An 11,880-nucleotide genomic window follows, 5' to 3' on the forward strand; every position below is an offset into this window, starting at 1 on the left:
GATATCGGTTTTGAAGTTGGCCCAAAGAAAGGGGGCTAGGGGAAAATTTATTGAACTATTTCAAAATGTGTTTCATCAACTTATATGTTTTAATGGCTACTAAATTTAAATCTTGCATCTGTTTTGAAATAGGATCTTTAAATGAGAAGTTATGTTATGTTTCTATAAAAGTGTTGCAAACATTTGTATATTTTACATGAAATTTATTATTTTATTATATGAATTATACATTTTTAAAAATATATAATACTAGCTGACCCGGCAAACGTTGTTTTGCTATATAAATAATTTCCTAGTAATTTCTAGTGTATACAAAAAATAGCTTACTTATTGGAAGTATGTATGTATGTTAGAATGTGTATATTGTATGTATGTAAGAATGTGGTATATGCGTGAAATAAGCATGGAGCGCTGTGAACGATGAGGGAATATAAAAATAACAAAAGGCAAACATTATTTTTAAGTTATTATAATTTATTCCGTAAAATTATATATCATTAATTAAAAAATTACGACAGTAACACTATTAAACAATATAAATCTCTTAATGCTATAGCGTGAACAATATTTTTTGTTAGTCCATCATTAGCTAACACAAACAAACTCGGGAGCATGCAATTGTCCATGTGAAAAACATGGTGTTCTCAAATCTAATCCACAAACCGACATCGTTTGACCTTGGGATTTGTTGATAGTCATTGCAAATGCCAATCTAATCGGAAACTGAATACGTTTGAATTGTATTGGTACATCAGTAGGTATAATAGGAATCTGTGGTATGAATATATTTTCGGCTCTGAACTTGTCATTTAAAATCCTGGCTTCGATCACGTTTTTCATTAATTTTTGAATGACTTATCGCGTACCGTTGCATAACCGGGGTGGGTTCAAATTACGAAACATGATAATTGGAGATCCAACCTTTAATTGTAAATTATGCGGTGGCATGCCTGGTAAATCCAGTGAGTTCAAAAACTCTGTGGGAAAGTTTACTGCTTCGCTGTCGTCGCAAACCGTATCAATAGATTTATATGATACCAAGTTCTCTGGCAACAACATCTGTATCTTCAGATTTATATTGTCAACGTCTACATTTTTTGCCGCTAAAATCGCACTTTCTGCAAGCCACTCATGATTTATGTACTGTGTGTGTACATCGGGAAATATTTATTCAATGAGAGTATCTTGCGAATCAGCGATTATGCAGAAATCGGTCGGTAATTTTACGTTTCCAGTTTCATCAATAGCAACTTTTCCATCACCGACATCTAAGAGTTGTTTTGAAAATGTTTCAGCGGATGGATCTTGAAGCATTTGAACGCGCATATTTATTTTTAGCTGTATTTTTTCAACATTACGCCACAATGGAGATGGTTTTAAGCAAGCGTTGATCTCATCAGCGTATGTTGAACGTGGAATGACTGGAAGTGTTTGTCTGAAATCACCTGAAAGGACCAACAGAGTTCCGCCAAATAGTTTGTCACTGTTTATAATATCTTTCAATGTCCTGTTCAACGCCTCAAGTGAATGTTTGTGTGCCATAGTACATTCATCCCAAATAATAATTTTACACCGTTTCAGCACAGTGGCCATGGACGATTGTTTCTTAATGTTGCATACTGCGTCAGGGTTATTCTGAATATTTAGTGGCAGCTTAAATACTGAATGAGCTGTTCTACCTCCATCCAATAAAGTTGCTGAAATGCCCGATGATGCAACGGCCAATGCGATCCCATTATTTGATAGTATTTCAGCAAGAAATAGCGAAATAACGAATGTTTTGCCAGTTCCACCCGGTGCATCCAAAAAGAAGAACCCACCTTGTCCAGCTGAAACTGCGAGCATAATGCGATCATAAATGGTTCTTTGTTCCTCATTCATTAGTGGGACATTGCGGGCAACAATCGCTGCCATTTCTACAGTACTGTACTGCAGTTCACGATTCATTTCAGTATTCATTAAATCAGATGCAGATTGATTTGGCGAATTCATACCGAAATTACTAAGTGGTAAGTTGGCAATGACAATGCAAAGATCCTCAATAGCAATCAATGCTTCATTGTACATTTCGTCGCTGAATGTTATGGTTAGATCGTGGCACCGTATACGATGTTGATGCAATATATCATCAGTCATTGAATCTTTGTGATTTTCCCATAATATCTGTGCTCGGGCTGGGAAACATGTAGTCAACACTATAGCGAATATTAGATGAATTTGTATTGCTATACAGTTCAATGCAGCTTCAGCAAGCATGCATTCCCACTGGTTGTCGTCTTCTAGCAAGCCGAGTGCAAGGCATGCATCTTTATACGTTAGATATTGTTGCCCATTCACTTTACGTATATCCTGAAATGATAATAGGCCAGTAACATTAACCAACAACAGTCGAAGATAAAAGCACTCCGTGTGTCTTGGATTGACTGTAAATAATCTCCCCAAGGCGTTTGATTTAAATAAATTGAGACATGCAGCAACTGGTGAGCCTTGCTGGCGGGGAATACATGTTGTTGTTTGAGTACATGTGAAATAGCGTAGTACTTGTGAATAGAGTAATGTTCGTGCAAAGGCACCAAAATCATCCGCACGATTACACAATTCAAAAAATGCAGTGAGTGTAGTTTTAGGTGGATTTATTGCACGATCAATCGCTGTCTCGTTCGTGAAAAATACACGCTGATCGGTTTCAAGATGGATGGCTAACTTAACAACTGCTGGATCCCGTTCATGAATTTGAAAACCAAAAATACGCCAAGCAGCTTCATTGGAGATGATGTACCGACCAATTTGGTAGAGCGTTATTTCATCGTTTTTATTCACTGGAGGAGCATTCACATTAATATTTTCCACTCTAAACACCGCCTTATCACTGTCTTTATGGACATACTTGCAAATGTATTTGATGCTCTTCACAGAACTGCAGAACTCAACATTAATATGAGCATTATATGTCTTGCTCAGCAGAGGCGAATATGGCACCACCCAACGATTGTCAATATCAATGTCTGTGTTGATGATATTTTTAATAAATGACTGTCTGCCATTTTCAGGATTTCTTCGATTGGGTATCCGTCGACATTTGTGACCGTATCATTGGTAAATACTTTAGGGAAATTTTTAGTACGTTTTCCATCAGCCATGCAAGGCGATGAACTATTAAGAGTACCACATGGACCATGAATGATGTTTGTTGTAACAATATCAAACAGCAGTTGGTCGGTGGATGGATCTGGAATTTCCGCAGAAATGATATTATCGATTTCTTCAGGACGGACTTTGTCGATGAACCAAACCAAAATGTGTGCAGGAGGTAATCCTCGCTTTTGCCACTCAACCGAATACATCCAGAAACGTGTGGGACCAAATACATGAGATTAATTAATGAAACTTATTAAAGACTTCAACTTTTGTCTGAACACACGTGCTGTAATGTCATGGCGATGTATTGCATTTTGGCCAGGCAGTAGCAAAGATGTAATCTCTGGCCATTTTGGATTACATGTGAACGTGAAAAATAAACGTGGTCGTCCGTATTCGCGCACGTAAGTCAGAGCATCCTGTATATATCCTTGCAAATGACGTGGACTGCCTACATACGATGATGGTAAAATTACATGGTTACCAATTTCGGCGACGTCGACGTTGTTGTTGATAGCGTCTCGCAAGTGAATGTACTCTTCCGCGCGCAGCTTTTGTTGATTATATCGTAAGTATCGTAGACGTTCGCTCTCAATCTTCGAGTACATGTCGACCATGAATTGTTGACAAAGCTCACGACATCGTAAAATGACGTTGTCCAGGCCACGTCTAATCATTAATCGGTACGCATAATAATCCTTTAAGCTAACGTTCTTGTTTGTTTCAACTCCTGTAATATTTGTTCATAAAAATGAATTTAAATTTATTACGTTCAATAATTTAATTGTTTTGTTAAATGATTAATGATCAAATTAATAATCAATGAAGTACCTAATACGGGATCTCGTTGTTTTATGTTTATGCAATATCCGTCTTGTCCCTTCCAGAATATTAGCGGATATTGGAGAGCGTCATATAAACGATGTGTGTCAGCAATGAACTGAAAGTTATTATTTCTTCTACGAATCACAATTTCTCGTGCAGCTGTACAATCGCCAACCATGATTCCAGCAACATCATCAACAACGGGTGCATTGAATCTACGAAAATTCTCTCCAGCTGGTGTTTTATCAGGATTAATGACGATAGCGTGATTATCGCTTTGTAATTGGTGCATATGTGATTTGAATATTTTCAAAAACTCGTTGTGCTCGTTCAAAAGAGCATCTAGCTCGCCGACGATGCGCCTGGGATAAAGTGAATCAAGGTTATTATAATAACAACGTGCATTCACGCGATTGGCAAGTGCGCTTCCGGAATCATCGCCACCCATAAAGTATATTTGTAAGAATTTATGTGGTTCGTTTGGCATTGGCAGCAGTGAGCCCATTTTATGATAAACTTGGCCTCTGATTTTGAATGTAGAATTGAATTGTTGACCATTTGCATTAGTATTTCGAACTATTTCTGTTGCTCCGAACGATGCCATTTGAAAGCATGAATTGAATCTTCGAATTGACTTCAGGAACTCGTTAGAATCTGGATGCCGATGAGTAAGCCGATCAATGGTTCAGGTGGTGTTTCAATTTCAGGTAGTTGCACTTTTCCTGACGGTCAACACATCCCAGCTGGCTCATTTTTGAATTTCAGAGCACGACAATGCGGACATTCCTTGTCCATAGCACCAATTACCACTTTTGAATGAGCATAATATTCAATATCGGGTTCATACTGGAATGCTAGACGCGGGAATGAATCAGATATAAATGCTCGATGTACCTGTTGTCGTTGTTGGTCATTTGTTCTTCGTCTTTTGACTGTGAAGCGGCGTGATTGTCGTTGTTCTAATCTTCTGACTTCATTGCGTTCAGCTCGTGTATTTTCTGGCTCTTCTTGATGCAATTGCGCCATTCTGACACGTGCATCAGTATTTTGTTGCTGGATTTGTTCTTCTGTTCTTTCGGATCTGTTATTTAGCAAGTTACGAGCTTTACTTGTACTGCGGCTCAAATCAGCCCCTTTGCGTTTTCTTGGCATTGCTCACTGTACAAAACATCTAATATATAAAATTCTCGTGTCACAGTTTTCGTTGCCATACATATTGTTTATGCATCAAGTGTAGTAATGTTGACAATTGTACATAATGTATGTTTTGTACGGTGAGCAATGCCAATAAAACTCAAAAGGGCTGATTAAAAGGAAAAATTGAGGATTGTATGTATTTTTGTATGTTGTATCTATTATTTTTTTTTATATATATATATATATAACCAATACCTTAGCAACCATTTATAAACAATTATTTCTACCGTAAATTATCAAAATCCCTGTTTGAGCACTTCTATTATTTTTTTCTGGACAACCCTTATCACTTAGGGGTATGAAAAATAGATGTTAACCGATTCTCATACCTACTGAATATGCACAAAAAAATTCATCAAAATCGGTCAAGCCATTTCGGAGGAGTATGGCAACGAAAACTGTGACATGAGAATTTTATATATTAGAATATTATAGAATTTAGATTTAAATTTCGTCATTTTCTTCATCCTTCATATTATCAACGTTTAATAATTCTCTTAATTCACTATCTAACAACATTTTTTTGTTTTGTTGGTGTATTGAGTATTGAAGAAATGTATGGATCTGAAGAAACAAATAAAAAATGCAGAATGTCTTCATTTTGAGCTAATCTACTAATTTTTCGTGAATGATGTTCACGATATTTTTTGTAATCCTTATTTCTGGCCTCCTGCGCTTCCTCTGAAAGTTGTCCTAAGCAAATATTTTCATTAATAATTTAAAATTTTATGTTATTTGTTTTGTTTATTTTACTTATATGAAGTAATGCAGATTCAATAACAGTAGCTCCATGTATTAAAATTTTATGGACACTAGCAGCCATATAATACCAAGAATATAGTTTAACATATAGTTTCGCTGTACCCATAGTGTACTGTTGGAATGCATTTATATTAATTTTATAACTACTTGCCATCGATTTCAAAATAGTTCCAAAGCGTTTAATTAAATTTAAGTCGACACCTGTTATTGAATGATTTTTCACAATTTTTAAAAAATCTACGTGCTGTATTTCCATCATTCGTTGTTCCATTTCCTATTCAGCATAACAAATAGTTTTAAGTTATTTAAAAATAAATTGTTTACTTATTTTTTTACCTTGCAATACTATGTCAACTAGTAATCCTAGTTCTAATTGTAATTTATTCTGAATCATTTTTTTCTGTTGTTAAAATTCACTTTATTTTCTGGAGACTTAACCTAAGTTATATCGTGACTTATTAGTTAACTAAATATTTAATAATGTATTTTATTGTTTTTACCTGCCAAGTTTTAATTTCCAGTATATAAGATATGTGTAAAATACATTCTAAAAACCTAGTCCATGCATGGAGAGTGGATAGTCCAAACACAAAGTGTTTAGTATTTTCAATGTATTTTACTTGGATGAAATCGATATTGTTCATATTTTTAGGAGTACAGCCACAGATGTAATATGTTTGGCTAGAAGTGTTGAATACTGAATTACAAACCTTAAATTAATTTTTTTTTTATTAAAATTAGTCCTATACCTACTATAATTTATAATTAAATTTATTTTATTACCTTTCCATCTATCATTGTAAAAACCAACGTATGTTTTACATTTAAGTTATTTTCATCAATCATTATAGGTGTAGGAACTATAGTTTTGATTTGATCTTCAACAATTTTTAACTCTTCCAAAGTAGTTTGTGCAGTTTCTTTCTTGAACATATATTTAATTGGCCGACAAAATCTTGTTGATGAAGGCCAAGGATTTTTCCATAAAACTATTTTATCGTTATTATTTTCAGTATTACACTGCAATTATAATGGAACTAAAGAAAATAAAAATAAATCACCATCACATACATCGTTTGTTTTATTCTCAAACAAATATCTTTGCTTGTACTGAGCTTGCCCACTACTACCGTCACAACCCCATTTATATAATATTTCAAAATTATGCATCCGGTTTCTATTTTTGGCTGAGAAGGGATTGTAAAAATTCGAACAATTGTATGATTAAGAAGATCTTGCATGTTGATTTCACAAGCTGTTTCCTTAACTTGTATGTTTTTAGGATAACACTTTCTTTTTGCTTCTAAAATTTGTTCATGAGTAGGATAAATATTAACATTTTTCTTTTTAGCGGAGAGTCGAATATTAATATATTGCTGTTTGGTTAAATTGTTGTCTAAGAAAAAAGCTAGAGCTTCATAATTTGTGTACAGAATGATTACACTCAATGAATTATCTTACGCTTTTTTAATTTTTAATGCTTTAGTAGGTGTTTTAATTGATTATTTTAATAAATTAGCTGCAATTCTATTTCCAGATGAATGAAAAGTGAAGTTTGTGTAGCTTGTATCATTTCAGAAGAAGAAAATGTATATATTATTATTTTAATTTCATTCCGTTTAGATCTTTCACGACTATTGTCAAAATCTTTGACAGGTCTTCCTATAGTTTTGTTTTATTCTTGTGTAGATAGTTTAAGTTCACATTTAAGCCACTCACTATTACCTTAAATAAATCTTATATGGTTCCGTGAGCTTTTCGTCCAAAATCTTTGTAAAACCAAAGTAAACTTCAAAATTAATTGCTCAACTAATTTTGTATAATATGAATTCCATTCTTCAATTTCGTATCTAGTGAGGATTTAATGGACCTCTATTTCTTAATAGTTGATATAAATTATCATAAGTATAAAAACGAGAATATCGTCTATATCGACGTTACTACTGGAACAGGCTACAAAAAAAAAAAAAAAAAATATTAAAAATACAGACGCAAATGGACGCAAACCAAATTTTGGGATATTATACAGTAGAATATGTAAAATACTTAGTATATATATTTTAACGATTATTTTTAGCTATTTTTTAATTACACACTTTGAAATATAAGTATTAATTTTTTCATACGGTTTTTCTAAATATTTTTTTCGTTTATCATCATAAAAATACATATTAAGTATATTAAACACTTACCTAGAGGTTCGTTGTCCATTTCCTATTTGAGAATGAGTAAAATTGAACAAGAGAACCAAATGAATACCTTATACAATAATCGAAAAAACTCGAATGACAATAAATGCTAAAGTAACAGTTACATGAAAACATTATCTACTTTTCCTATCGCCTAAGCAGTCTAACGAGCTCAATATCATTTTAGATACTATTTTTATATTACATATGATATATATATTGGATTAATACAAAACAATATTTATTTCAATCAAATTTAAAAATGAACTTTTTCCACCTAAAACTGGATTTCAGACCACTGTGCGTCGGACAGAACGGACAGGTATAATATTATTTTACATTTCGTATACTTTACATTCGTGTATAAAATAAGAATAAAATATTTTACGTGACGTGTATGCACAAATGGTTCGTTTACGACTAAAATAGCCACAGAAAAAATAAACAAATAATAATCTTATTTTATTTATAAATATTTCATAATTAAAAATAATTTTCATTGCATAATAAAAATAGTTTTATATTTTTCGAATCACCCTGTATTCTGAGGAACACGGTGTATACAGCATAAAATAATTTGTATGAATATGTTAGTGTTGGGAATGTTATTTATACCATATATTATGTCAAATTGCGACAGAATTATAATAATACGGTATATAATTATTATCGGCGATTAACGTCGTCGTGATTTCGGGGAAAAATAAATATCCAAACTAAAAATAAACAAAATTAAAAACCAATGGTATCGTTAGATTCATAACAAGGAACCTGATCGCCTACAATAAATTTCAGACCGTTATCCCGTGGCCAGTAAAAATTATAAACCATCAAAGTGAACACTATATTTGTCGACGGGTAGTCGACAAAGGCGACCCGGGCAATGTTGCCGATGTCGACTACATGTCGACAATGGCATTAAACGTGTTTAACTAATTTTTTATATTCTTCTAACGATGTTTTTGTAGAAATAAATTTTTCTTTAAATTACACAATATATTGAATCGATTTTGAGACTCAATTAAATATAAATTATTAGGTTTAACTATGATATTCAATGAATTACTAATTTCAGTCTACGCTATACTTGCTTATTGTAATTTCCCATTAATAAATAGTTTCCCCATATGTTAATAACCTTTTTTCAAGCTCTACTGGGTCTACCAATGGTTTTCTTCCCATCTTTAGCTATTAAAATATGTATATTACCTACGTAGAACAAAAATATATTGCAAATGATTCAACAACAGAATGCTTAGAAGTAAGATAGAAATTAACAATAAACATAAAACGTATCGATACAGTCTAAGATGTACTTGTCCAAATGTGACAAATTTGAACAACGTCAGTTACCACAACATCAGCGTAACAATAAATATAATGTGACGAGTTGACTAAACTTATCTGAATCATTTATGTGACATAATATTGTATAGGTAGTGGGAAACAGTGGCGTCTCGTGAACCGAATGGGCATATGTTGAATGGCTTTTGTTTAAAGTAAGATGTAATGAGGTGAATATATTTTAGTATTTAAGTATAGATAAAAAGTTTTTGCAGTTCGTGTTCAACGTTTGACCGTTCCACACGTGTGTTTCCTATAGTATCGCATTTATAGCTATCAATAGCAATAACACACCAGTCTGTTCTAATACTAGGCATTGCAGGTAATATGATTATAATTATTGCCTTTATTACACTAATTAAATAAATATTCAAAAGCTATTACGATGGGCGATAAGCCCACAAACATATCTGACGATATGGACAACACTAATAGTGCTTCCCAACATATACGTAATACTACAACATTCGCAGAGATAGCCTCAAATGTTACACTACCAAAAATGAACCAAGCAATTGTTTTTAACTCTATTAACAACATCAAACAAATCGAATACGTTATCGGAATCAGTAAAATTATACCCGCAGAAAATATTCAATTTGTATCACGCATTCCAAATAATAGATTCTGCATATTTTCAATAGTCAAGCCGTCATGGAAAATCTACTCAAAACTCACTCTTCAATTTATGTCAATGAAACAGAAATCCCTATCCGTAGACTTATAAATGCGTCCAAAAGAATCATTCTATCCAATGTTTATCCTACTATCCCTAACCAATTTATACTAAACGCTCTCCACGAAGTAGGAATTAAAACCTCTTCTCAAATTACTCATATGAAAGCTGGATTTGCAACAGATCAATTCTCGCATATATTAAGTTTCAGAATACAAGTATACAATAATCTGCAAGGCAGTGTATTCAAACTACCTAATTCTATCACAGTAACGGCAGAAAACACTACCTTTAGAATATTTATCAACGATGACACCGTAACTTGTTTTCAATGCCATAAAACCAGGCATTTTTTAAGCCGATGTAAAAAAATACCTGAACAATTCAATACCATCGATATGACCGAAACCGACATGGAAGAAACCAATGACCTGTCACCAACCTCAAATAATAACGACCCTTTAACACCAAACCAAGCAAATGACAATGGTGATCTAACCACTATCGATCAACCCCAAAAACACTCGCTAGCTTAACTTCTTAAAGCACCATCCAACAAAAGTGTCAACGTAACGTCTCCAAACCCAGCTAAACGTCCAGCCCCGTCAACCACGTCTCAACCACCATCTCCAAAATCTTCGCACTCATCCAAACCACCTTTATTAATAAAGCCTCCCAATGCACCTGAAGGAAAAACCCAGCCATCAAAAAACCTCAATGAAAAGGTACACAAAAAACCGAAAGTCAGAACCACCACCAGTTCAAACGATAGCTTCTATTTAAATATCGATGAAGGGTTAAATCCAACTAAAGATCTGTTCAACTCCAACCCTCGAATGTCCTTATCTCTCAATCAATTTAAAGATTTCTTCGAAAACTCTCAAGGCTGCACTGATCTTGAGAGTTTATGTACGGAGCACCATAGCAGTCCGGAAAATATAATCCAAATCATTACAAATATCTACCCTGTCGTAACAATTAAAAGTATTAAAAATCGTCTAACCAGATTATCAAAAGGACTCGAAAAAGTCCGAAGCATTAATGTTAGTCAGACTTTGTATGCTGACAGTAATGATAACGAAACCAACTAGCTTGTTCCATATCCATTACACCTACTACGTACCAAATAAACTAAATATCAAACCAATCATGACAACCAATATCAGTCTTAAAATACTTCAATGGAATCCAAATGGATTCTTCTACAAATTAAATGAAATCAATTTATTACTAAACAAATACTGTCCAATCTCAATATGTCTACAAGAAACTAATTTTGTCAACAACAAGGTCGGCTCCCTAAAAAACTACACAATATACTACAAAAATAGAACTAATGCTGGCAGAGCCAGTGGTGGGGTTGCAATCTATGTAAATTCAAATTATCACTCCGAAGAAATTATCATTAATACCAATCTAGAAATGGTAGCAGTAAATGTTTTAATCAAAAATTCAATAACAATCTGCAATTTATATCTACCAAACTCCCATGTTTTTGAGCAATCCGATATTCAAAACATTATAAATCAACTCCCTTCCCCTTTTATACTCTTAGGAGACTTCAACAGCCACAGTCCGGTGTGGGGTTGCTCCACTTTTGACTCATGATGAGCAAAAATCGAGCAAACACTTATCAGCAACAATGACCTCAATATACTTAACAGTGGCCAAGCTACAAGAGTTAGCGCAAGCACGGGACACTTTTCAGACATCGACCTTTCATTCTCATCGTCTACAATCTCTCCCTTC

General features: G+C 33.7%; 1 protein-coding gene across 1 annotated transcript; it reads right to left on the reverse strand.

The window, feature by feature from the left end:
* Window positions 1–1,167: 1,167 nt before the first annotated feature.
* On the reverse strand, window positions 1,168–4,567 carry LOC126555710 (uncharacterized). The gene is made up of 5 exons (XM_050210597.1): window positions 3,970–4,567; window positions 3,615–3,868; window positions 2,983–3,329; window positions 2,542–2,917; window positions 1,168–2,349 (listed from the first exon to the last, which is right to left on the reverse strand). Exons 1-5 carry the CDS (start codon window positions 4,565–4,567, stop codon window positions 1,168–1,170), a joined length of 2,757 nt encoding a protein of 918 aa, XP_050066554.1.
* Between the last annotated feature and the right edge of the window lie 7,313 nt (window positions 4,568–11,880).

The sequence above is a fragment of the Aphis gossypii genome, unplaced genomic scaffold (genome assembly GCF_020184175.1).
Source record: "Aphis gossypii isolate Hap1 unplaced genomic scaffold, ASM2018417v2 Contig01017, whole genome shotgun sequence".
Lineage (NCBI taxonomy): Eukaryota > Metazoa > Arthropoda > Insecta > Hemiptera > Aphididae > Aphis > Aphis gossypii.